Source organism: Carcharhinus amblyrhynchos, chromosome 10 (genome assembly GCF_965287045.1).
Source record: "Carcharhinus amblyrhynchos chromosome 10, sCarAmb.v2.hapA, whole genome shotgun sequence".
Classification (NCBI taxonomy): domain Eukaryota; kingdom Metazoa; phylum Chordata; class Chondrichthyes; order Carcharhiniformes; family Carcharhinidae; genus Carcharhinus; species Carcharhinus amblyrhynchos.
In genome coordinates, this window is record NC_137333.1 from 41,748,089 (window position 1) to 41,772,180 (window position 24,092).

The window sequence follows — 24,092 nt, forward strand, 5'->3', positions numbered from 1 at the left end:
GATGAAAAGAGCTCTATAGCCTCATCAGACTTTAAACAAAAATGCTCAAGACAGAATTCGATCAGAATGTACACCTCGGTTGGAACAAATACATCTGACCAGTTCTCTTCTGAAGAAATATGGAGGACGACTCCTAGCATTGCATGGACTGATGAGCAGTGCACAGTTACTAGTAACGCAATGGACAAAAACTGTTCAGGACCAAGAAGTAAGACAGCACTGAAAGAAGCTGAATACAGTAGTTATGAGAGTGAGACATATTCTGTATCGCCGTCACAATTTAGAAAGGATGAAGTAATTATGTTAAAGATAACAGATGGTGAAGATACCAAAATGGCACGCTCACGATTATCAAGTCCTGAGTCATCTCTTAGTTACAGTACACAAACAATCAAAAGTTCTTACAATACTGAAACATCAATGAGAAAAATACCATACGTCAATATAAAAGATGTGGCAACTTACTCTACATTACAAAGCCAAGATTCATACTCACTTTCTCCAGTGTCAACTTCTGGTTTTGAAACCATTTCATTCTGCAGTAGTGACGGTTTTTCTTCTTTTGCCCTTTATTCAGATACTCAGTGGTCTTCTGAATCATCTTGGTCTACAAGTACTGTAACAGGAGATACACATTTCCCTGTGTGTGAAACCTTTACTGAAATAGAAACATCAGAATGTATGTCACCCTCCTGTCCAACATTCTCACCAGGCCAAACCTTGCTTGCCTCCACAGAAATAATTGACAAAATAAAAGAACTGCCAGTACAGAATGATTTTATCAACGATAATTACAGTAATGGTCTTGATGGAACAGTCTTACCAGACTCAGAGATAAAACAGATGGAATCATTAGAAGTTTCTAACTTAAAGAACCAGCTACCTTTGCCTGAAATTTACCATTTGGGAGAACATGAAAAATATGCATTGGCAAGCAATACTAATTTTCATGCTTATCCATACATTCAGGAAGTTGCTTGTCTGACCAAAGAAAATGTTGAAAAATTTGAGTTACTTCAGCTCAGAAGAAAACCTCATTCTGTTTTAACACCAGTTACTGAAGAGTTGGAAACTGACAAAAAAATTCAGGAAGTGAATGGAAAAGTTCAGCAGATGGAAAATGTGATTTATCAACCAATAGCTTCAGATATTCCAAGCTTGTCTAATAACCAGGTTAGTATCCTTGAGCTGAATGTTGCTCAGATGGCATTAGAAGGTCAGTGGGGAATGCCATTTATCCATAAGAAATCACTTCCACGGATACAGCTTCCACTGTTACCCTTATCTAAGAATTCGTGTATTGAAATCATTGGAAAAGATTTAAAACCACCAGTCCTTAAGGAACATCAAATTTATGACTTGGAATTTAATTTGCAAAGAAGGATTGGCATGCATCAGTGGAAACCAATATTAACCAAGGAGGTTAACCTCATAGCTTCTGTTAATGTGAACATAATGAAGCCACTTTCAGAAACATTAAATGAAAGCCATGCCACTCAGTTAGCTTTAAATTCAGAAAGAAAACCAGCTCAAGACTGGAATAGTCTTGCTCTCATTCAAAAAGCTGTTGGGGTATTGAAATCTGTAATGGCATCTCTGAAGGAAGATTCAGATGTACTAGCTGAAAAGAAAAGAGAAGAGCTTGAAATACCATTAGCATATCATGAGCAGGTAACTTATCTTGAAACAAGACCAACAACTACTATAACTAAAAACAAAGTGAAATCTCATGAAGCCATTATTAAAGAAGTTGATACTCCCCAACTTAGTAACTACAATACTGAATATACTGAATCTCATCTAGATAGAAAAATTCTTCAGACTAGCTGTCTTGCAAACAAAGGACAGCTACGCAACGAGATATCAAATTACCATCTACTTGGTAGCATTTGCAAACCTAATACACTCCAACAACAATCTGTTTCAGCAGAGAAGCCATCAGAACCAGAGGCTGAGCATGCATCATCACGTTCGTCAGTGAATGAGTCCATTCTGAAAAATGTTGACATCACATATGGAAAGATCCCACTTTTAAATAAAGAACAAGTTGAAGTTATTCAGTTGAATAAAACAGAAAATCTGATGCACCTGAATTCTGAAACAATGAAAATGCAAACAGCCACAAGCTTAAAAAGAAATGACATTTCTCAGAATATAGAAAATGAAAATAAATTTGCTGTACAGCCTTGTGTACCATCCAAAACACATGCCAATAAAAACATTTGCCACACAATATCAAAACAAAAAGCATTGATTACTCCACCAGTCGCCATTTTTAACACTAAGACATTGGTTAATTTGAAACCTCAATCTCTTGATAAGAAACAGGCTCCACCATCTGTGACCCAAGCAATGGATTCTAAACAAATTAATTGTTTTGACGAGATCAAAACAGACAGAGCTGAATTTAAAACACAACAAAAAGCAAGAAAGAGCCATTCATCAATTCAGTTTAGTAAATCTTGCAGCACTGATGTAGCTATGCCGATAGAGAAGGATCAGAACATTACAAATGAATCTGAAATGTACATTGCTAAGAAACAGTTCGAAATTCCATCTGATATTCAAGACTCAGTCAGCAGTGTTCACCCAAACGAAATACCTTTAATTAACTTTACTCCTCTTGATAGAAGTTGGAGGCCAAGGCTGCAGTGTGTATCACTTACTGAGCAAGATGTTGTTGATTGCTTGGAGATGAACTTAGAGCAAAAGCTTATTTCCCAACAATATCCAATTTCCTTTGAAAATTCAGCGAAAAAGGTGACTCCTAAAGAAACATTCACAACCAAGGCAAATGATGCCCAAATAAAGCCAGTTCATGTGGAACCAGTTTTCATTGATGACAAGACAAGGGACAATCTTGAATGGCATGCTACACAGAGAAAGCCAGGACTCAATGGGGATTTATCCACAAATTTCCAGAAGTCAGCAGAAGCATCCTTTTCTTCTTCAGTTAGTTTGATTTCTTCACCACAAAGTCTAATTGATACGGTTGTTATTACCACTGAATTACCATTCATAACTCCAGAACATAAAAAAATTGTTGAAGGAAATGTGAATAGAACAATTAAAAGTAATAGGTGCAGTTCCTCCAGGTTTGTCCAGCAAACCTTAGATGATTATAACATTCCTGTACCACTACAATCAAAAAGCACTGATAGAAATAATTCAGTGTTCAATAACACTGATATATCATATTCTTCTAAAATCATTCCCTATCAGGAAAACAAGCTTCAGAATGAAAGCAAAAACATGCTTCTGTCACTTAAACGTAATCGTAGGAATGGAGAAATAAAAAAATTAAGAGAGGTATTGGCTGTTACCAGCTTCAGGCCAGAATATAAAAATAAATTAATTATGTGCTTAACAAAACAAAAGGTTGAAATTAAGCTAAATTGTTTACCAAATCTGGTATTGGAATCGTATAATGATTCCTATTTTCTAACGTCAAAGAAACGTTTACCAGTACTGATCAGAGTTGGAAAAGGATATAAAAAGTCAAGGCCGTCGTATTTATCTTTTATGGAACGTGATGCTATTGATCGATTGGAGGTAAACTTAAGCCAAAAACTTATTTCAAGTTTGTTGGGATTCCCAAGTTCATATGAAAAGTCATTGGAAATAATGATCCCTAAAGCACCACCATTACCTCCACAACTTAAGATACGTGCAACTAAAATAGAACCCAGCGGTATGGAAACTATTTTTCTTGAAGATAAAGTCAGAAACTATCTGGAAAGACACATTATTCAGATAAAACTTCAGTTTAATTGGGGTCTACCAACAGAAATTCAGAGATCAAGAGATACACTCATTCCACCTGCACCAAAATTGATTTCTTCCCAGCTAAATCCATTGCCTTGTTCACAGTTAGTTGTTGTCCTAACTGAACTGACATTTGTAAGTGATAATCATAAGAAAATTTTGGAGTCCAATATGAAGAAAAAGATCATTAATAATAGACGGGGTCTCCTTCCCAATGTTGTGCAGAGATCATTAATTAATTTAATGGATTTTAGTTTAATAAAAGATCTCATTGCCCATTCAGACATTAGAAAAAGAAAAGCAATGTCTGTCAGCAATGATCATCATAAGGAGATACTGCAATACAGCCCAAAATTGCTATCTCTAAAGAATAAAAGTAGTAGGAAAAACATAGATCTCAAGAAGATAGAATTTGAAGAAAAACTGTTCATGTGCATAGCAAAACAATGTTTAGCCATTAAAATGGATTATCTTCCTAATATAGTAAAAGAGATGTACAAAGTCACATATCCTTTTGAATCAAGAAAAGATTTACCAAAATTAATTACGTTGGGCAAAGGTATTAAAAAACAACGGCCATGTTATATACCTTTTATTGAGCAGGATGTAGTAAATCGCTTGGAGCTGAACCTAAAGCACAAGTGGATTTCCCATCTCTGGGGGCTTGAGACATTACATGTAAAGTCACTACAGATGATGATTTCTGAGGTACCACCTGTTCCTCCAATAATCAAGGCAACTGACGCTACAATACTACCTACGGCTGTAAAGACTTATTTTATTACTAATGAAGTCAGGTTGAGTTTAGAGTGGCACATTACACAAAAAAAACTTGAAAGTAACTGGAGTTTTCCCTTACATATTCAAAGATCACAAGAAGTATTCATTCCACCTGCTCCAAAACTAATTTATTCACAGATCAACCCATGTCCTAATTTTGATGTGAATGTTGTTACAATTGATCCTGCATTTCTAGATGTTGAAAATAAGAAAAGAATGGAATTGAATGTGAAAAAACGGATCATAAATCATCACTGGGGTCTCCCGAAGCTTGTTCATTTGTCTTTAGAGAGTTTTATGTCTCATCCACCATCAGTAAAGGGTATCAAGTCACTGTCAGAAATATCAGAAAAAAGTGAGGTTTTGTTAAATAGTAAGTTTAAAACAAATTGTTTACAAAGCAAGTTGATAGAACTCCGGAGAGAAAAAACATCTGCACCATTCTGTGACCAAGCTATCAAATTAATGAAAGTAAAGAGAAAAAGAATGCCATCTGTGATTCCTACCCTGGAATCGAAGCATAAAGATCAGTTAGATATGTGTTTAATAAAACAATGTCTCGAAATAAAACTGAACAATTTACCAGCAATTGTACAAGAATGCTACAAAAATACATATCCCCCAACACCAAAAAAAATTTTAACAAAATTTTTTCCACCTGGTGAAGGTTGTAAGAAAAGAAGGCCACTGTATATACCATTTTTTGAACAGGGTGCTATTGATCACTTAGAAATGAATTTGAAGATCAAACACATTTCATACCTATGGGGATTTCAAACTCTACATGAAGAGTCAATAGAAATGATGATTCCCAAAGCTCCATCTGCACTTCCAGAACTCAAAGCAAATAGAGGCCAAATACTGCCTGTGTCCATGGGAACCATTTTTATTAGCAAAGAAGTCAGAGATGAATTAGAATGGCATGTTACTCGAAAGAAACTTCAACATAATTGGGACATGCCATCATATTATCAGAAGTCAGTAGAAGCATTCATCCCAATTGCTCCAAAGTTGGTTCCGTCTCAGCTGAGCCCAAAGGCTGATTCTGTTTTGGTTATTACTCTAAGTGAGTTGTCATTTGTAGATGTTGAAATTAATAAAATGTTGGAGCTGAACACCAGAAAAAAAATCATCAATCAAAGGTGGGGTCTTCCTAATTTTTTTCAGTCATCTTTAAGAAATTTTGCTCCTTCTGCACCATCAATGAATGATAATATGGAGTCAAAAAACATGGCAAGAAAGAAACCAAAAGCCAATAGCATTGAAATAGAGAATGATGAAATGACCTTTCAAAAGAAAATGTTTGTACAACCACAAAGAGAAAATATGTTCTCAGTACAATACAGAACAGGTAAAAGGAACCCAAAAACAGTTAAATTAGGTGAGCTGTTTGTCTTTGCTCATCTGAAACAAGATGTTAAAAATAAACTGGATGTATGCTTGATGAAGCAATGTCTAGAAATACGCATGGACTGCTTGCCAGAAAGAGTGAAGAAGTTTTATAAAGTCACCTATTATCCAACCTCAAAGACATCATTACTGCAGTTAATTGTACCCAGAAATGGATTCAAAAAGCCAAGAGCAACGTATATATCTTTTATTGAACAAGATGCTGTAGATCACTTAGAACTTAATTTAAAACATAAACAGATTAACAATTCTTTGGGACTTGCAACTCTCTATGAGGAATCATTTGAAATAATGATTCCTAAAGCACCACCTATGCCACCACCTTTCAAGATGAATGGAGCTCAAATAGAGCCTGTGGGCATGGAAATTAATTTCTTCAATGATGAAGTTCGAAAAGACCTTGAAAGGCATATTACGCAGAAAAAGCTTCAACAAAACTGGGGTTTACCATTACATATTCAGAGATCACAAGAAGCTTTAATTCCACCTGCTCCAAAACTAATATTATCTGAGTTAAATCCCCAGCCTAATTTTGTGACTGTCTTTGCCCCGCCTGATCCAACATTCCTTCACCATGAACATAAAAAAATACTGGAGTTCAATCTAAAGAAGAAAGCTGTAAATCAGAAATTAGGCCTACCTAAGTTCATTATATCATCTTTAAGTAATTTTATGGCTCCTGCTCCATCAGTGAAGGACTTCATGCTACAAACTGAAATAATTAAAGACCAGAAAAAATTGAGCAACACTCCCATTGAAAAAGTAGAGCGTGATCAAGGCATATTACCACTGTACATTCGAAGAAAGATTTTGTTGCCACAATCTAAAGGAAGTAGTAATAACAAAACATCAAACAAAATAGATGATTTTACTGGTCTGAAATCAGCACAGAAAGATGAACTGTACATGTGCTTAACAAAGCAAAGCCTACAAATTAAAATGTGCAGTGTTCCAGAACTCGTAAAACGTTTGTATAAAGATACCTATCCTGTGCAATTAAAGAAATGTCTTCCACGGCTAATTAGACCTGGTGAAGGATTCAAAAAGCCAAGATCGTTGTATATATCTTTTATCGAACAGGAGTCTGTTGATCATTTAGAATTCAACTTGAAGCACAAACAGATTATTCATCTCTGGGCAATGGACACACTGTATGAAAAGTCAGTCAAAATGCTGGTTCCTGAAGGACCAAATATGTTGCCAATATGTAAATCAAGTGAAGTTCAAACTGTCGGTATGAAAACATCTTTCATTAACAATGATGTTAGAGACAAATTGGAATGGCATATTACAAGAAAAAAAATAGAGATTAATTGGGGCTTTCCATTACATATTCAGAAATCAATGGATACATTTATTGCATCTGCTCCAAAATTGGTTCCCTCTGAGCTAAAGCCACATTGTATTCATGATATTGTTGTAGTATCAACCGAACCACTTATAATAAGTGCTGAAAATAGAAATAGATTGGAAATAAATATAAAGAAAAAGATCATAAATCAAAAATGGGGTCTCCCAAATCTTATTCAGACATCCTTGAAGGACTTCATTACTCCAATGCCGTCACTACAAAATGACTCGTTACAGTCAGGAGGCATAAAAGGAAGTAAAATGTTCACTTGCAATGTCGTAGATCTTAATTCAAAAATTACTACAGGACACAAGAAGGAAAAGTTCCCTTCACAGCTTTGCCAGAAAGTTTGTAAAAGAGCAAACTTTAAGAAGATAAGTGCATTTTCAGATTCTTGCAATCTCAAATCAGAATATAAAGATAAACTAAATATGTGTTTATTAAAGCAAACTCTTGATATTAAAACACATAATTTACCTGACATTGTAAAGGGATTTTATGAACGTACTTACCCTGCAGCAGCAATAAAAGAATTACCGAAACTTATTGTTCCCAATGAAGGATGCAAAAAACGAAGACCATGGTGCCTACCATTTATTGAACAAGATGTTATTGATCACTTAGAGCTGAACTTAAAGCACAAGCAGATTATGCACCTTTGGAGACTTGAAACTATATATGATGAATCAGTCAAAATGATGATTCCGGAAGGACCACCTATGCCTCCTGTGATCAAAGCAAGTGAAACTAAAATAGAACCTATGGGTATGGAAAGCACTTTCATTGAAAATGATGTAAGGGGCAGACTAGAATGGCACATTACACAGAAGAAACTGCAACAGGACTGGGGCTTACCATTGCATATTCAATTGTCAGCAGAAACCTTTATTTCTCCTGCTCCAAAACTGATTCCATCCCATCTAAATCTACAGTTTAGCGTTCAAGCAATTGTTGCTCCAACTGAAATAACATTTCTAAGTAATGGAGTTAGGAAGTTATTAGAACTTAATACAAAGAAGAAGATGATAAATCACAAATGGGGTCTTCCAATACTTATTCAGTCTTCATTAAGAAAGTTCATGGCCCTTTCTACAGCAAGAAAACATTTAGTGTTACAGTCAGGAGTAGTAGATGCCAACAAAACTGAACCCAGCAATATTGCTAGAAGAAGTAGGATTAGAATTCCTTCGCAAATGCACAAAAGTAAAGATGGTGGCAAAGACACAACACCTAGCAAAACAGCTGAAGTGACCATTTTGTTCAACTTCAAACAAGAGTATACAGATAAACTTAATATGTGCTTAGGAAAAATGTGTCTAGAAACTAACATGCATTGTTTACCAGAAATAGTAAAAGAATCTTACAAAAAAAATTATCCTTCCATGTCAAAGAAGTTATTAAAGAAGATTATTGCACCTGGTGATGTATGTAAAAAGCCACGTTCATTATATATAGCATTTATTGAGCAGAGTGCAGTTGATCGCTTGGAGCTGAACCTAAAGCATAAACGCATTTTCTATCTCTGGGGACTTGAAACCCTGTATGATAAATCATTGGAAATGATGATGGCTGAAGTGCCACCTATGTCTCCAGCAATCAAGTCAAGTGGGGCTAAAGTAGAACAAGTGGGTAGGGAAACAACATTCATCAATAGCGAAGTGAGAGACAATCTTGAAAGACATATTATACAGAAAAAACTCCAGAAAACCTGGGGATTACCATTAGATATTCAGATATCAGAAGAAGCATTTATTCCACTTGCTCCAAAGCTAATTCCATCCCAGCTAAAACAAGAGCCTGCTTCTTTAGTAGTAGTTATTTCAAACGACCTGCCATTTCTTCGTAATGAGCATAAGAAAATATTGGAGATGAATACAAAGAAAAAGATAATAAATTACATATGGGGTCTTCCTAATCTTATCCAATCCTCTTTGAATAAGTTTATAACTGCTGCTCCAGATGCATGCTGCAACATTAATGTGGGCAATAAAAAAAAGAAAATGTTTCTTCACAAGACATTTACAACAATCAGAAGGGGGAAATTATCAGCGCTACAATATGAAAGGAATAACAAAAACAAGAAAATTAAAAAAATGGATGAGGAATTTTCACTTCTGAACTTCAAACCAGAATTGAAAGACAGACTTGAAATGTGTTTAACAAAGCTGGCTCTAGAGATTAAGACTGAGTGCTTACCTAAAATGTTAAAGAAATTTTATAAAAATAGCTATCCTTCACAATCAAGGAAATCTTTGCCAAAGCTCATAGCACTTGGTAGAGGACTGAAAAAGCCAAGGCCGCATTGTTTACCATTTATTGAACAGAATGCTGTTAATCACTTGGAGATGAATTTAAAGCATAAACTGATTACCCATCTATGGAAATTTCCAAATCTTTATCAAGAATCAGTTGAAATAATGATGTCTAAAGGTCCATCAGAACCTCCAATCATCAAAAGAAGTACAGCTGTAGTATACCCTGTTGATAAAGAAACAAGTTTTGTTGATGATAAAGTTAGAGACAGATTAGAATGGCACATTACACAGAAGAAACTTCAAAATGATAATTGGGGATTACCATTACTTATTCAGAAATCACAAGAAACATTTATTCCACCTGCTCCAAAGCTAATTCCTTCGGAGCTAAAACCACCCCCTGTTTTTGATTTGGTTTTTGTTTCAGCTGAAATGGTTTTCTTAACCTCAGAACATAGAAAAATACTTGAGCTGAATACAAGAAAAAGAATCATAAATTTCAAGTGGGGCCTCCCCAGTGCTATTCAATCATCTTTAAATAATTTTCTAGCTTCTCCTATGTTGCAATCTGAAGTGTTGGAAAAAAGCAAAACATCTTCCAGCAATAGTCAAATGGAAGATATAAAAGTCGATGCCTCAATTAACACATTTTTACAAATGAAGAAAATGAAACTGTCTTCAAAACAGAGTCAGAAATGTAATAGTAATTTGAAACCTTACAATGTAGAAGAGATATGCCTTTCCCCTATACTCAACCAAGAAAGTAAGAACAAGGTAGAAATATGTTTGATAAAACTATGTCTTGAAATTAAAAATAGTGGTCTTCCAGAAATAGTGAAAGAGATGTATAAAGCCACTTACCCTTCAATGTCAAAAAAGCCTTTTTCAAAACCAATTGCCCCAGGCAAAGGATTTAGAAAGCCAAGATTGTCATACATACCTTTTATTGAACAGGATGCTATTGATCATTTAGAACTGAACTTAAAGCACAAATTGCTTACCCATCTCTGGGGATATACAACCCAATATGAGCAATCAATAGCAATTATGATTCCAAAAGTACCACCGGAGCCTCCAACGATCAAAGCAAATGGAGTCCAAATAGAATTTGTGGGTCAGGAAACAATCTTCATTGATAATAAAACTAAGGACTTACTAGAATGGCACGTAGCACAGAAGAAACTTCAGCACAACTGGGATTTTCCACTCCCTATTCAAAGATCACAAGAAAACTTTATTCCACCTGCCCCAAAATTAATTCCATCGCAGTTAAAACAAGAGTTTTTTTTTGTGACGATTTGTGTGCCAGTTGAACTGCCCTTCCTTAGTGATGGAAACCGGAAAATACTAGAAAGGAATACGAGAAAAAGAATTATAAATTGCAGATGGGGCATTCCGAAGATCATTCAGTTATCTGTAAATAATTTTATACCTGTTGTCCCAAAAACAGAAGATTTAATTCCACAGCCACAAGATCCGGCAATGCCCATTTTCATTGTGCCTACTTCTTCAGGCAATATTATTCAATTAAGAAGAAAATTGCCTTTATCAAAGTATCAAAGAAGCACAGAAGGAGAAAAGAGTATTGAGGTATTTTCTTCTGATAATCACGGAGTTACACATAGAGCTGCTATAGATTTCTGCTTAATAAAGCAGTGTTTAGAAATTAAAATGGAGCACCTACCTGAATTGGTAATGAATACTTACAGTGTTCTCAATGCTCAGGCATCAAAGAAGATTTTACCTAAAGCTATTTTACCTGGCATAGGTTTTAAAAAACAAAGATCAACATATATGCCTTTTATTGAACAAGAAGCAATTGATCGTTTGGAGTTGAATTTAATGCACAAACAGATTACACATCAGTGGGGATTTCCAACTCCCTATAAAGAATCAATGGAAATGATGATTCCGGTGGTACCAGCATTGCCTCCAATAATTAAAGCCAGTGGAGCTCAAATAGAGCCTGTGGGTAAAGAAAACAACTTCTGTGACAAGAAAATAAGAGACAAGCTTGAATTGCACATAACACAGAAGAAACTTCAGTACAATTGGGGCTTACCATTGCACATTCAAAGATCGCTAGAAGTATTAATTCCACCTGCTCCAAAATTTATTCTAACCCAGTTAAATTCCCAGTCTGATGGTGCAATAGCTGTTGCTCCTTTTGAACCGGCATTTCTTACTGATGAATATAGGCAAACCCTGAATCAAAATATAAAGAAAAGGATCATAAACCGAAAATGGGGTCTTCCAAATGTTATCAACTCTTCTTTAAAGCAGTTTATGGGTCCTACTCCATATGATGAAAGCATCATACAACTATCAGAAAATGTTAAAGAAAGCAGCACAGTTTTCAATAATGCCAATTTGGGTAGAAGTTATACAATATTTTCTCAGGGCACAACCTTGCGACTGAAAGGAGGAAAATTAGGTTCACAACTTGGAACAGATGAAGTGCACATAAATAAAGTAAAAGAGATAGCTGCCAATGTTATCCTTAGATCAAAGTCTCAAGAAAACCTATATATGAGTGTGCTAAAGCAGTGTCTGGAAATTAAAACTGAATGCTTGCCTAAACTAGTAAAAGCGTTCTACAAATGTACATATCCTTCAGAGTCAAAGAAACCTTTACCGAAGCTTATTGCACCTGGGAAGGGATTTAAAAAATCAAGAATCAGGTATATACCTTTTATTGAACAAGATGATATTGATCAGATAGAAATGAACTTGAAGCACAAGCAACTTTTATATCTCTGGGGACTTGAAACACAGTACGAAAAGTCTCTGGAAATGATGATTCCCAAAGGACCACCCATTCCTCCATCAGTTAAGGCTGGTAGATTTCAAATTAAATCTGTAACTGGACAAACTTCTTCTTCTGATGAAACCAGCAATTTTCTAGAATGGCATATTTTGCAGAAAAAGCTTCAGTGTACTTGGGGTTTACCATCACATATTCAAAAATCATCAGAAGCATTCATTCCACCAGCTCCGAAGCTGATTTTAGCCCAGCTCAATCCATGGTTTAATGATGAAATAGTTATTGTTCCAATCGAGTTAGAATTCATGAATGATCAGCTCAAAAAGGCACTAGAAGTTAATACGAAGAAAAGGATTGTAAATCACATATGGGGCATTCCCAGGCTTGTTGAGGCATCTTTAAATGAATTTATGGCATGTCCGCCACCTATAAGGGATTTTGAAGAACTATTTAAAAAACAGCATAGAATGAAGTCCAGAAAGAAAGGCTTATCAAATGCTGAGAAAACAGTTTCTTCTTCGTACACATCTCTTCTGAACAAAGAACAAAATAATACTTCATACTATGGAAGTTTGAAGGGAAGTGTCAAAATGGAAAAGAGAGAAAGGAGGAAGTCTACTCTTACTGAACTTGTACCAGAATGTAGTAATAAGTTAAATATGTGTGTGATAAAACAAAACCTATCTATTAAACTGGATTGTCTTCCTGAACTGGTGAAGGAATTGTACAAACAAAGTTATCCTCCAGCATCAAAGAAATCATTACCAAAGCTGAGAACACATGTTAAAGGATTTAAGAGAACAAGATTACCAAGTATTCTGTTTGCTAAACAGGATATCATTCATCACTTAGATACAAACTTAAAGCACAAACAGATTAATAACCTTTGGGGTATTGCGACTACATTTGACAAGTCAGTAGAAATGATGATTCCTAAAGCACCATCGTTGCTTCCAGCAGTCAAACCAAGTGAAGCTAAAATAGAGCACATAGGTATGGAATTAGCCTTTCAATGTACTGAAACCATTGAAATGCTGGAATGGCACATCACAACAAAAAAATTGCAATACCATTGGGGCATACCATTGCATATCCAAAGATCAATAGACAAGTTCATTCCATCACCTCCAAAACTGGTTCTGTCCCAATTTAGCCAGTATCTTGATACTGATATTGCTGTTTCTGAAAATGAGCTAACATTCCTAAGTGAGGAATTTAAGGAAGCATTGGAAATAAGTACAAACAACTGGATCATAAATCACAGACAGGGTCTTCCCAATTTTATCCAGGCCTCATTTAAGAGCTTTATAACTCCTTTTCCATCAGTAAAGGATTCCATGCCACTGGTACAGACCGGAGAAGGAAGTACAGCAGGACTGAATAGATCTGAACTGAGCAAAATTGATACAAATGTACTTGCTAAACAAAGGCTATGTGCAAGCACAGTTTCTTCACCAAATTGTAAAGATGATGAAGGCAGTGTAAATAGCATGGAAAAATTTCCAGTCAATCCAAACTTGGAATATAAAGATGAAGTGGATATGGATATGACAAAGCAATCTTTGGAACTACAATCAGTGTGCAGATGTTCTTACACAAATAAAAGTTTGCTGAAGCTAAATACCCCTTATAGAAGATTCAAAAAACAAAACCTAAAGAGTAAATGGAGTGATGATTGTCTTGAATTAGAGTATTCCATAGCCTCACCCAGTTATAGGCCAAAATGCATGAAAACTGTAGGCTCTTCAACTTGGACAACAGATCCGAAATTGGCTGATTTGACATATAAACCAATGACTATTGTGGGACTGTCTTTAGGTCCAACAATGATGGGAGCAAATGCACCTTTATCCCCCATGACTGTGCAGGAGGATTTTAACATTTATCTGAAACAAAATATGGGTTCCGTTTTATTGCCACATCTCATTCCTTATGCTGATTGTGAAGAAACCTTATCAAAAAATGCAAGTAAGATTGGGAATGATGTGTCCTGTTCAGAACAATTGACTGAGAAAGCAAAAAACCATATTCAACAAGGTGAAGAACATGGATATGTTAAAATAATTGCAGGTGCTATTGTTAAAAATCAGAATGAAGAACAAAAGGTGCAAGTTGATCTATCAGAAATAATTTGTGCACAGCGATCACCTACAAGACCTTGCGACACCTTGCAAGAGAGAATAACGATTACCTCTCAAGATCCTGATGATGGAAACTACTTGAGTGTTTCTGATGAGGAACTCCATGGTGCTTATTATGAAAGCTTCAATAAATCTTACCATACTTCCAGAACCCATGTTGCGAAGAAAAAGTCCAGGAAAACTTTTCAAAGTCGGTATTCAAATCAAACAAAGCCAGATAAAACTTTGGTGAAGTCAAAGACTGAATTTTCCAAGTTAGACTGTCAGAGATCAGGAATATTTAAACATGAAGAAGGGAGAAAGCCCGAGTTATATGACGAAAACATTGTTTTTGTTAGTCCAATTGAAGAACTGTGTTGGTCAGACATAGACCAAAAAGAGAAATATTCCTCTTACTGCTCATATTGTGACCAACCAGAAAGTCCAATGTCAACAAGAAAAATATCTCAGAATTGTAGACATGATGAAAGGTCTTCACAAAGTTCCACATCTCAGTGGCCTAATTCTGATCCAGGATGTCAGCAAGTATTGTCGCATGAGGATTCTCCATTTGCAACAACTGAAGACTATGAAGGTATTGTGTTAAGATGATTTTTTTGTCAGACGGTTGAATTATATAAATATGTACAATTGACTATTTTTAACTTTTAAAGTTTGTATAAGTAAAATGTAATAATACAGATTTAGTTGTAAGCATCCTAAATTAACTAAAATTGGTAGACATTTTACGTTGTCCTAATTTTGAACTATGATATAGATAGCTTTATGTTGTAAGTGTTAAGAATTGGGGAAAATTAAGATTAAAAATGGGAATATAATAAAAGGGAATGGATAAGGATATCTGTTTGAAGGGATGTTTAGATGGATAAATTAGCATCAACTATGTGATTGGAGGAAACAGTGGGATGTAGAATAGGTGACTTCACAGTGGAAAGATAAGGGAATTGGCACTGTAAGAGGGAAAGAATCATATATCCATAACACAATAACTGAAGAATGACAGCAGTTACTGTTCACAGGCACACCCTTTAAAAACAGAGATGAGGAGGAATTTCTTCAGCCAGAGAGTGGTGAATCTGTGGAACTCTTTGCCGCAGAGGGCTGCGGAGGCCAGGTCATTGAGTGACTTTAAGACAGAGATAGATAGGTTCTTGATTAATAAGGGGATCAGGGGTTATGGGGAAAAGGCAGAAAAATGGGGATGAGAAAAAAAATCAGCCATGATTGAATGGCAGAGCAGACGCGATGGGTCCAGTGGCCTAATCCTGCTCCTATGTCTTATGGTCTTACACCCAGCTACTGAAAACAGATTGCTATGCATTACCCACTCATCTTAGAGAGATAATTGGATGGAACTTTGAATTACCGCAGATGTGAGCTACTGCATCAGAAAACATGGGTTAGGGTCTGTACATTGGGAATTTTCGTCTTTCTAGCCTCAGTAGTACTTAGTATAAATTTGGACAACTCCCACACAAGGGTCCCGTTGCAATTTGTTGGATTTAGGGACACCCCAAATCTCTCAACAGCAGGAAGGAGAAGTAATAATTTTAGAGTGCTTTAAGACTAAAAGTAATGCCACAAAATAATTAACTTTGTTTTCTTTATAGCTCTGTTATCTTTGCAAAAGCACTAAGAGAAGCTGTTTCGATTCAGTCAGTGATAGTAGTACTTCAACTGTCAACAGAACATCATGCATCTTAAGTGCTGCGTTAGATCTTGAGATCTTACCTTGTGATAATTTTAATGGGGTATTGAATGATGTGCTGTTGGCGGTGCTGTCTTTCTGATGAGAAGTAAAACATGTCTGTCGTCTCAGCAAATGTAAATGATTCCTGAAATAAAAGCACAGAATTCTGGAAATGCTCAGCAGGTCAGCCAGCAGTTGTGAAGAGAGACATAGGTCAGAAAATCCCACCCTTTCTCGCTGGTAAGATCCTCTGGTCCCTCTAAAATTGACCCCCCCCATGGGTTCCCCAGTGGTGGGACAGGTGAGCCACGCAAATCCCCATTGATTTCGACAGGTCTGGAAGATCCCACTAGTGGCCAGTGACATGTTACCCCTTCACAGAGGTAGCTGAAAAATTCCAGCGTCAGAGTTGACATTTCAGTTTGGTAACCTTTTGTCAGAGCAGGAAGAAATGAATTATTACAGGCTCAAGGAAAGCAGAATATTTCAAAACAGTAGGATGCTGCGAAATATTGATATTCTTAGTGATCTGGATTTCCTTGTTTACAATTTACAGAAAGATAGCCAATAGGCACAACAATTAGGAAAGCAAATGGTATATTAGCCTTTATTACAAAGGAATTGAAGTATAAGAGTAAAGAAATTTTTGTATAATTATGTCGGTCACGGTAAAACCTTGGATTGAATTCTCCCAAAAAAATTCTAAGTGTTGAATTTGTGTGAAAGCTGGAGTAAATCCTACTGATTTTTTTCAGTGGGATTTTTAAAATGAATCTCCCACACTTGGTGTATTGCAAAGTGCCCTAGAGTGAATCTCACTAAATATCAGTGGGCTGGAGAGGCCAGCAGCATAGCACTGAGCGACCACTGCGCTTGTGCCAATCTGTTATAGTGGAGATCGGCGCATGCACAGTAGCCCTGCACTGCGGTCTCCCAATCACTTGCTAGCCCCACAATCCCACTTGCTGGCCATGCGACCCATGCCCCAATCGCTGGCCCCCCGGATGTGTCCGGGCCAACCTTGACCCTGCCCCCCCCACCATCCCCAGACCACCTCAATCCCCCCCATCCACCCCACCCCCGTCAGATCTGATTCCACCAACCTAATGGCAGCCCCGATCCCAACGGCAGGCCGAACACCTCCACCCCCATCCTGATGTCCAGCTCCAATCGCTAGCCTCCCTCCCTCTGTTACTGCTGAGTGCAGAGTGGCAGTAGGACCCCCCATCCCTATAGATTGCCTCCCCCGTACAAAGGCTCTGCCCCTTTGGGTGCCACCTCCTTGGAACTGCCCAATACTCAGTGGGCAGTGCAAAGATGCCCTTTGGGCATTGCCACTTTACCCCCAGGCAGTGCCAGGTGCCAAGCTGACAATGCCCGGGGGCATCACCCTATACCCCAAGCTTAATGGCCCCTCTTCACTCCAGTGGTGTCAGGTCACCAGCTCCCTGTTGATGGGGAGCTGTGTAAACCCTGCTGGAGTGAAACACTCTGGCAGGAAGGGAGATGCTAGCTAGCAGGCTGGAAGACTTCAGTCCCGGGTCTGCTAAAGGGATGCTAATCTTCATTAGAATAGTTAATATAGCTCGCGCCGATTTCTGGCGTGGAGCTGATAGAGCCGGAAATCTGGCAGCTGGAGACTTGTGGAGGCCATGGCACCCAGCGGGGAACCTGCTAAATGGCCTCCACGAGAGTCTCGGCAGCGCAGCGGGCTGGGAGAATTGCCCAACCCTTCTCCTGGAGTACTGTGTACACTTCTGACCTCCTTACCAAAGAAAGGGTATACTGCCCCAGAGGGATTGCGATGATGATTTGATTGGCTGATTCCTGGGAATCAGGATTGTCCTATAGGAAAGCTTAAGTAGCCTATATTTCCTTACAGTTTAGAAAAGTTGATCTCAATCAAACATGTAAAATTCTTAAAGGGCTTGAGAGGTCATTGCTGGGAAGATGTTTCTCTGGCTGGAGAGCATAGAACAATAGGTCATAGTCTTAGAATAAGGGAATGGTAATTTTGGACAAAGATGAAAAGTATTTACTCAAAGAATTTGAATCTTTAGAAACTCCACCTGAGAAGGCTGTGGATGATTGTTGGTTCAGTAAATTCAAGTGAGAGATCTTGGATACCAAAGAGTTAAGGGATATGGGATACTCACTGAAGTTGTTTAAAATTTCTCCTGTTAAACTTCCAGGTCTTGATGTGTTGCCATATGCAATCAATGCATGAGTACACTGAAAAAGAAGAACTAAATAAATGTCTTTATAAGTTAAAGTAACAGGTAGACGTTGATCTTACAAGTAGCTTAAGTGATGAGGATGACTTTTATAGTTGGCATGCGTATCAGATATCTTATCACACACCATCCTTTTTGGTGTTTAGTTGCTGTCCCTCCTTTAGAACGTTTAGGTCTCCTTCTGGGCCTTTCTCAAAGACACTGATCATATTACCATTCTCTGCCTTGGGAAACCACAGTTACGATGATTTCCATATTGTCTCCTTTTATCATAGAATTTCAGTGCTAATTTTCATATTTTAAGATATTCTATTCTCTATTGGTACACTAGCTCTCGGGAGAGACATTTGTTTGTGTTACATCACTTCTAACAGCACTCAATGCCCTAGTGAATCAGTGCAAGTCTATCACGCCACATATGTTAATTTACTGGAGCAGGCATGACCACACCTGTATAGCATTCTTTTATTATGTCAATGAATTTCTAACTCTTCATGACTTACATCAAGTTGATAATTTAGAAAGTATCATTACTGCATATTTTAGTTATTTTACTATCTAAAGCACCCAATCTAAATTTATTTCTTATCCTGTCGTGTACTTTCAGGATAAGAAAAAATGCTCCCAGTGACCGTATACATGGACTGATACTGTATACTTGAGCCTTGTATTTGAGAAAGGTCGCAGATAACACAGCTGAATTGTGTTGAATCAATACATTTCGGTTTAACATCTCATCCAAAAGACGGTTTAGCACTCACTTGCACCATATTTTATAATGTTTGCATCTTAACCTCTCTTTAAACCATTTAATGTACTGTCGAACAGAATTAATTCAATGGCATTAATAACGTGAATGAAAACAATTGCACCTTTAGAAACCAAGTCATGCAGACTGTACATTATTTTGAATGGCACAGAACTTGATAACAGATACCGATTGCATAATAGATTTTGAGTTCATACTTAATTTATATTTTTCTGTTTTAGTCTATTACCGATGTGAGAGTCCAGTGGTATCTCACACAGTACACTAGGAAAAATAAAACAAGAAAATGTGAAACAGGTAATGTATGTGTAATATTCAGTTTTTAATAGCCATTTATTACTTGCCAGAGTGAAATACTAATAACATGGAAAATTGTTTTCTTGAATTGCAGGTTCATCAGCAAGATTTCGTAAAACTTACATTCACAAGACAGGACATTGATGATGTAAATAAATATCGTTTTGCCTTCTGATATGATTTAATATCATCACTTGTAACATTTCACTTGCTTCAATAAACATCAAAATGGCAAAGTGAATAATTTCTCATCGCCTTGTAGATCATTGCAAAAATAATTTGAAAAGAGATTGTGAATGTGAAATAATAAGTCAGTCTTGAAACACTCACATACCATCAACTTTAAATTTCACATAGGGTGGAACTTTACACTCTTGCTGACAAATTTGGAAGGGGAGGTTGGTGATGGAGGCTGTTAAATCCAACTTGTAGTCTGTCCACACACATGCTTGTCTCAGTCACAATTATGTGAGAGTGGGGGTTGATATATATGCTGGGTCATGTCCCTTTAAGAGAACGGGTCAGGGTGACCTGGAACTCAAGCTCCACCCTGAATGGTGCTTGCCTAGCCAGAATGTGCTGACTGCTATACACTGAAGATTATCAAAATAAACTGTTCCAGTTGGTTTACTACCACTGACTTTGTGGTCTTTTACTAGTTTTAATATCCAGTCCCAAACATAAAAGCTGATGGTGGGCTGTGTCAGGCCCAGGGACTACAGAGGGAGGAACATTTCCGTTGTCATCCTGGACTCTGAAAACAGTGGGAATTGCCAAGGAACTGGAGTAGCCTCAAGGACAGGGCTAGGCATTGGGAGTAGTAATCATGAGGGGACTCAGACCGCATTTGATGCTGCAAGAGGTACTTGCCGGAAAGGCTGAAAGCAGTGGTCACAAGGGGACTTGGGCTACAGGTGAAGGCCAGGTATAGGAGAGGGATCTCTCCACCAGTACTGTTTGGAGGGAAGCAGTTGCGAGGGGACTCGGACGGTAACTGACAGGAAAAGTAGGAAGCAGTCGACTTGGAAGATGTGGCAAGAATTGCGCAAAGAACAGCGAAAGGCACGCGAAAAGCAGCTACAGATTGCAAAGGAGGGAAAACACCTGCCAAGGGAATCAGGAAATGGTGGGCCAATTAAGGCAAGGGGCCTTTCAATAAAAATGTAGAGAGCTAGATGCTGTATGTGAAGTGTTCAATACCTACTGAAAGGCAAATAAGGTAGAGGATGAATTAGCAGTAGCAGTTTTCTTAAGTACTGTAGGGAATAAAATGTTTGCGACATTAAGAAGCCTCATACAACCAGAGAAACCCACAGAGCATCCATCCCCTAGCAGAGCTGTGAGAAACACTAAGGAATCATTATGTCCAGAAGCCACTTACGATCGCTGAACATTTCTGATTTTATCAGAGAATGCAATTGGAAAGCGAACCCATTGCAATTTTGTGGCTGTGTTGAAGAGACAAGCTGAGCACTGTGAATTTGGCGCTTTTCTATAGGATGCCTTGAAAGATTGTTTGGTGTGTGGAACAGATTTTTCCATTTTATATCTAGGTTAAAATCACCCATGAATATTGTTGCATTTTTAAACAAGCACCAATACTACTTTTTGTATATTTTATCTTGTGGTCAGATTGTTACAGAAATATTGATTGTTTTTGCATGGATAAAAACTTGAAACGTGGAAGCCCAGTTTAAACCGAGCTGGACTCTACAGTTTGCAAACTGCAGAGCTGGAACATACAGTTCTCATATAGCCAGGCTTTGGACAGTCAATTTCTCCCCCAGACAGGAACTGTCTGGCCAGGTGCGAATGGTCACGTTGTATCAGAACAAGCTGCTGTTTACACCTCCAGTTAACCTGCTTTGTTAGAGAAATGCAACGCAGACTTAGTGGTACGCAGCTCAATGGGAGGCCAGAGACATAACATGACAAGAACAGCATTTAACAGTTGACGGTTCAAAACGATGTTCTGTGACCTCCAAATATGGAACATTGGATCATCCTGCCTCCCCACCTGAGGCTAGTATTGGACAAAGGCCACAGAATCTTCAAGAAGGACACGAAGAGGGGGAATCTAAAGGATCGATTTTCCCTTGTTTTGTCTTAATTGCTGGGCGGACTTGAAACTGGGAGTTTCAGATTTGTCTTTTCGGTGTGTTTTTTGGCCCCCCCCCCCACCCCCAACACACACTGTCATTCGACTGAGCAGACCCAACAGATCACCCCGTGAGATAACCTGAAGTCCAGAACCAGCCCTAGATGAGGAGGAAGCCCAAATGGACAAACCACAGATCCTGAAACATCAGCTAAAACTTCAAGACCGAGGAACAGCCTGTTGCTGCCTTACTGAATAGCTATCACCAATCTTTTCAAACAAATAGTTTAAATATAGTAATAGGGATCTTTGAATAGGGTGTCGTACACTATTTACTTAGAGACTTAAGACTATTTACTGAAGAGTCATGTAAAAAGAGTGATAGTTTTATAATTTAATTAACTACAATAGTAGACTCTGAGAAATATTGGGTGGTATTTTACCTTTTTTTGTGCAAGTGCTGGGCGGACTTGAAACGGAAAATTTCATATATGTCTTTTGAGCCCCCCCCAACTCTGCCTGAAGAATTTTGAGCGAGTCCGATCCTCGCTGCAGAAGCCTGTGGGCAGGGCTTAACATGCCCAAAATCCTGCAGCTTCAATCAGAGCCTTCAGCGACGCATGTACAAAAAAACAAATAATGCTGCTCCCCTGCCAGATCCCTCCTGGGCTGGATAATGTGTTCCCCGGCCCACACGGACATTGGAACCCCCTCAACATTACTGACCCCCTTACTGCCCGTGACCCAGACAGATCATGCCCATCCCCCTAGCAATCGCAGACAGAGTGGCAGTGGACCCTCTCATCCCCCCCACTGATCACAGGCAGAGTGGCAGTGACCACCCCCCCCCCCCCCCCCCAACACCACCACCATCACCCTGGACCCTCCTGCACAAGGCCCCCATGATCTCCATGACTCTGAGCACTGTATGATACTTCCCTTTCTCTTCCCTGTCCCCAGTCATAGAGACACAGACAATGCGCACATCAGCACATCTGCAATGCTCACTTGCCTTCCCATCAAACTAACAAGCAAACTGAATTTAACTTGCTGGAATACTCTACAAAACTGTCTGCAGCTGATCTGCCTAACAAGGCTCTAAAAAATCCCAAGGATGGACAGGCAGGCAGTGCAGGAACAAATGGCAAAGTCAGCGCACAAATTCACTGAGGGCGACTTCAGGTTGCTGGATGCTGCAGTGCCAAGGCGGGGCACACTCTTTACCCCAGCGGGACGCAAATCCAGGGGAGCTGACTCAAAAGCAGCCTGGGAGGCAGTTTCCACCTCAGTGTCTTGGCACTGGACCCCAGAACTGCGAAACAGTGTCACAAAAAGGTCAATGACCTCATCCGGTGAGTGGTTAACCCAATCTAACATCTTTCCGTACATCGCCTCCAGATCCTCCCATCCCCAGCACCTTACATGCTTCCAGCCCCTGACCCCAAGCATCTCTCCCTTCCCCCTCACCCCCAAGAGTACCACTGCGCTTGCCCTCTGAGGATCACCAGTTGATACTTTGCAGGAGGCACACCATCATTTATTTCGTGGCTCCTTCTATCTCCACAGGAGAATAATGCCCACAACACTCGCGAGGGTGTCTCTGGGTCCTCACCTCCTTCGAGGAGTGTTGCTGGAGCTGTTCAGAGAGGAGGATATCTGAATTGCCAGTGACAGCACGGATGGGCTGAAGTCAAGAAGTGAGCACCTGTCAATCTTCCATTCAATTTGAGTCAATTACTAGGGGGCATAGGTTTTGGGTGCAAGGGACAAGATTTAAAGGAGATGCATAAAGTATTTTTATTTACACAGAGGGAGGTGGGTGCCTGGAACTTGCTGCCAGAAGAAGTCGTGGAAGCAGATGTGATCGTGACCTTTAAAAAATTTTGAAAAAACTTAGACAAATACTTGGATGGGATGGGTATAGAGGCATATGGTCCCTGGAAGGGTCAGGCGTTACAATTCAGATGGCAACATGGTCGCTGCAGGCTTGGAGGGCCAAAAGGCTTGTTTCTGTGCTGTAATTTTCTTTATGCTTTGTTCTATGTTCACTGGAGAAATGTGAATCAAGTTTTTTGCATCCCAGATTCCCCTCTTTCCTTGCACTTACCTTGTGTACAGTATTGCAGGAGCAGATCTGGATGCTACAGAGCCATCTGGAATCTAGGCTGCTACTACAGCTCCAGCCCATCCTGAGACTGACAATTCCGAAGACTCCTTGGAGGAAGCAAGTGAAGGGACCTCCAAAAAGTGGCATCTATTTGGTGTAGCTTCCACTTCACATCTCACGATTCCAGATACTCACATCAGTGGGTCCGGTTAGTGTTGAAGCTTCTGGGTCACTCTCTGGTGAGGTTGACAAATCTGATAACGTAAATCGGGTGAAAGAGGGAACGTTCAAGGCCTCTGGCATATTGGGGCCTGTTGGAAGTGTGGACTCAGCCGGCCGCAGGCTACAGTCCTCTGAGATCACTTCTTTCTCAGCTGCTGGAGATACAGCAACAGAGCCAGGGAATACAGGAGGGACTGGCAGCCACGCTG

The 24,092-nt window shown here is 38.7% G+C and overlaps 1 protein-coding gene across 1 annotated transcript; it reads left to right on the top strand.

Moving 5' to 3' along the window:
* Window positions 1-11,096: 11,096 nt before the first annotated feature.
* On the top strand, window positions 11,097-19,621 carry LOC145349359 (uncharacterized). Its single transcript, XM_080197872.1, has 3 exons — window positions 11,097-15,040; window positions 19,381-19,456; window positions 19,551-19,621. Exons 1-2 carry the CDS (start codon window positions 11,233-11,235, stop codon window positions 19,425-19,427), a joined length of 3,855 nt encoding a protein of 1,284 aa, XP_080053998.1. The 5' UTR covers window positions 11,097-11,232; the 3' UTR covers window positions 19,428-19,456; window positions 19,551-19,621.
* The last annotated feature ends 4,471 nt before the right edge of the window (window positions 19,622-24,092 follow it).

What these genes read in the sequence shown, in the direction of transcription:
- LOC145349359 (XM_080197872.1), top strand. Translation starts at nt 11,233, where the DNA reads ATGGAGCACCTACCTGAATTGGTAATGAATACTTACAGTGTTCTCAAT. An exon ending in AACAACTGAAGACTATGAAG is followed by an intron (nt 15,041 to 19,380) that starts GTATTGTGTTAA and finishes TTTCTGTTTTAG; the next exon opens with TCTATTACCGATGTGAGAGT.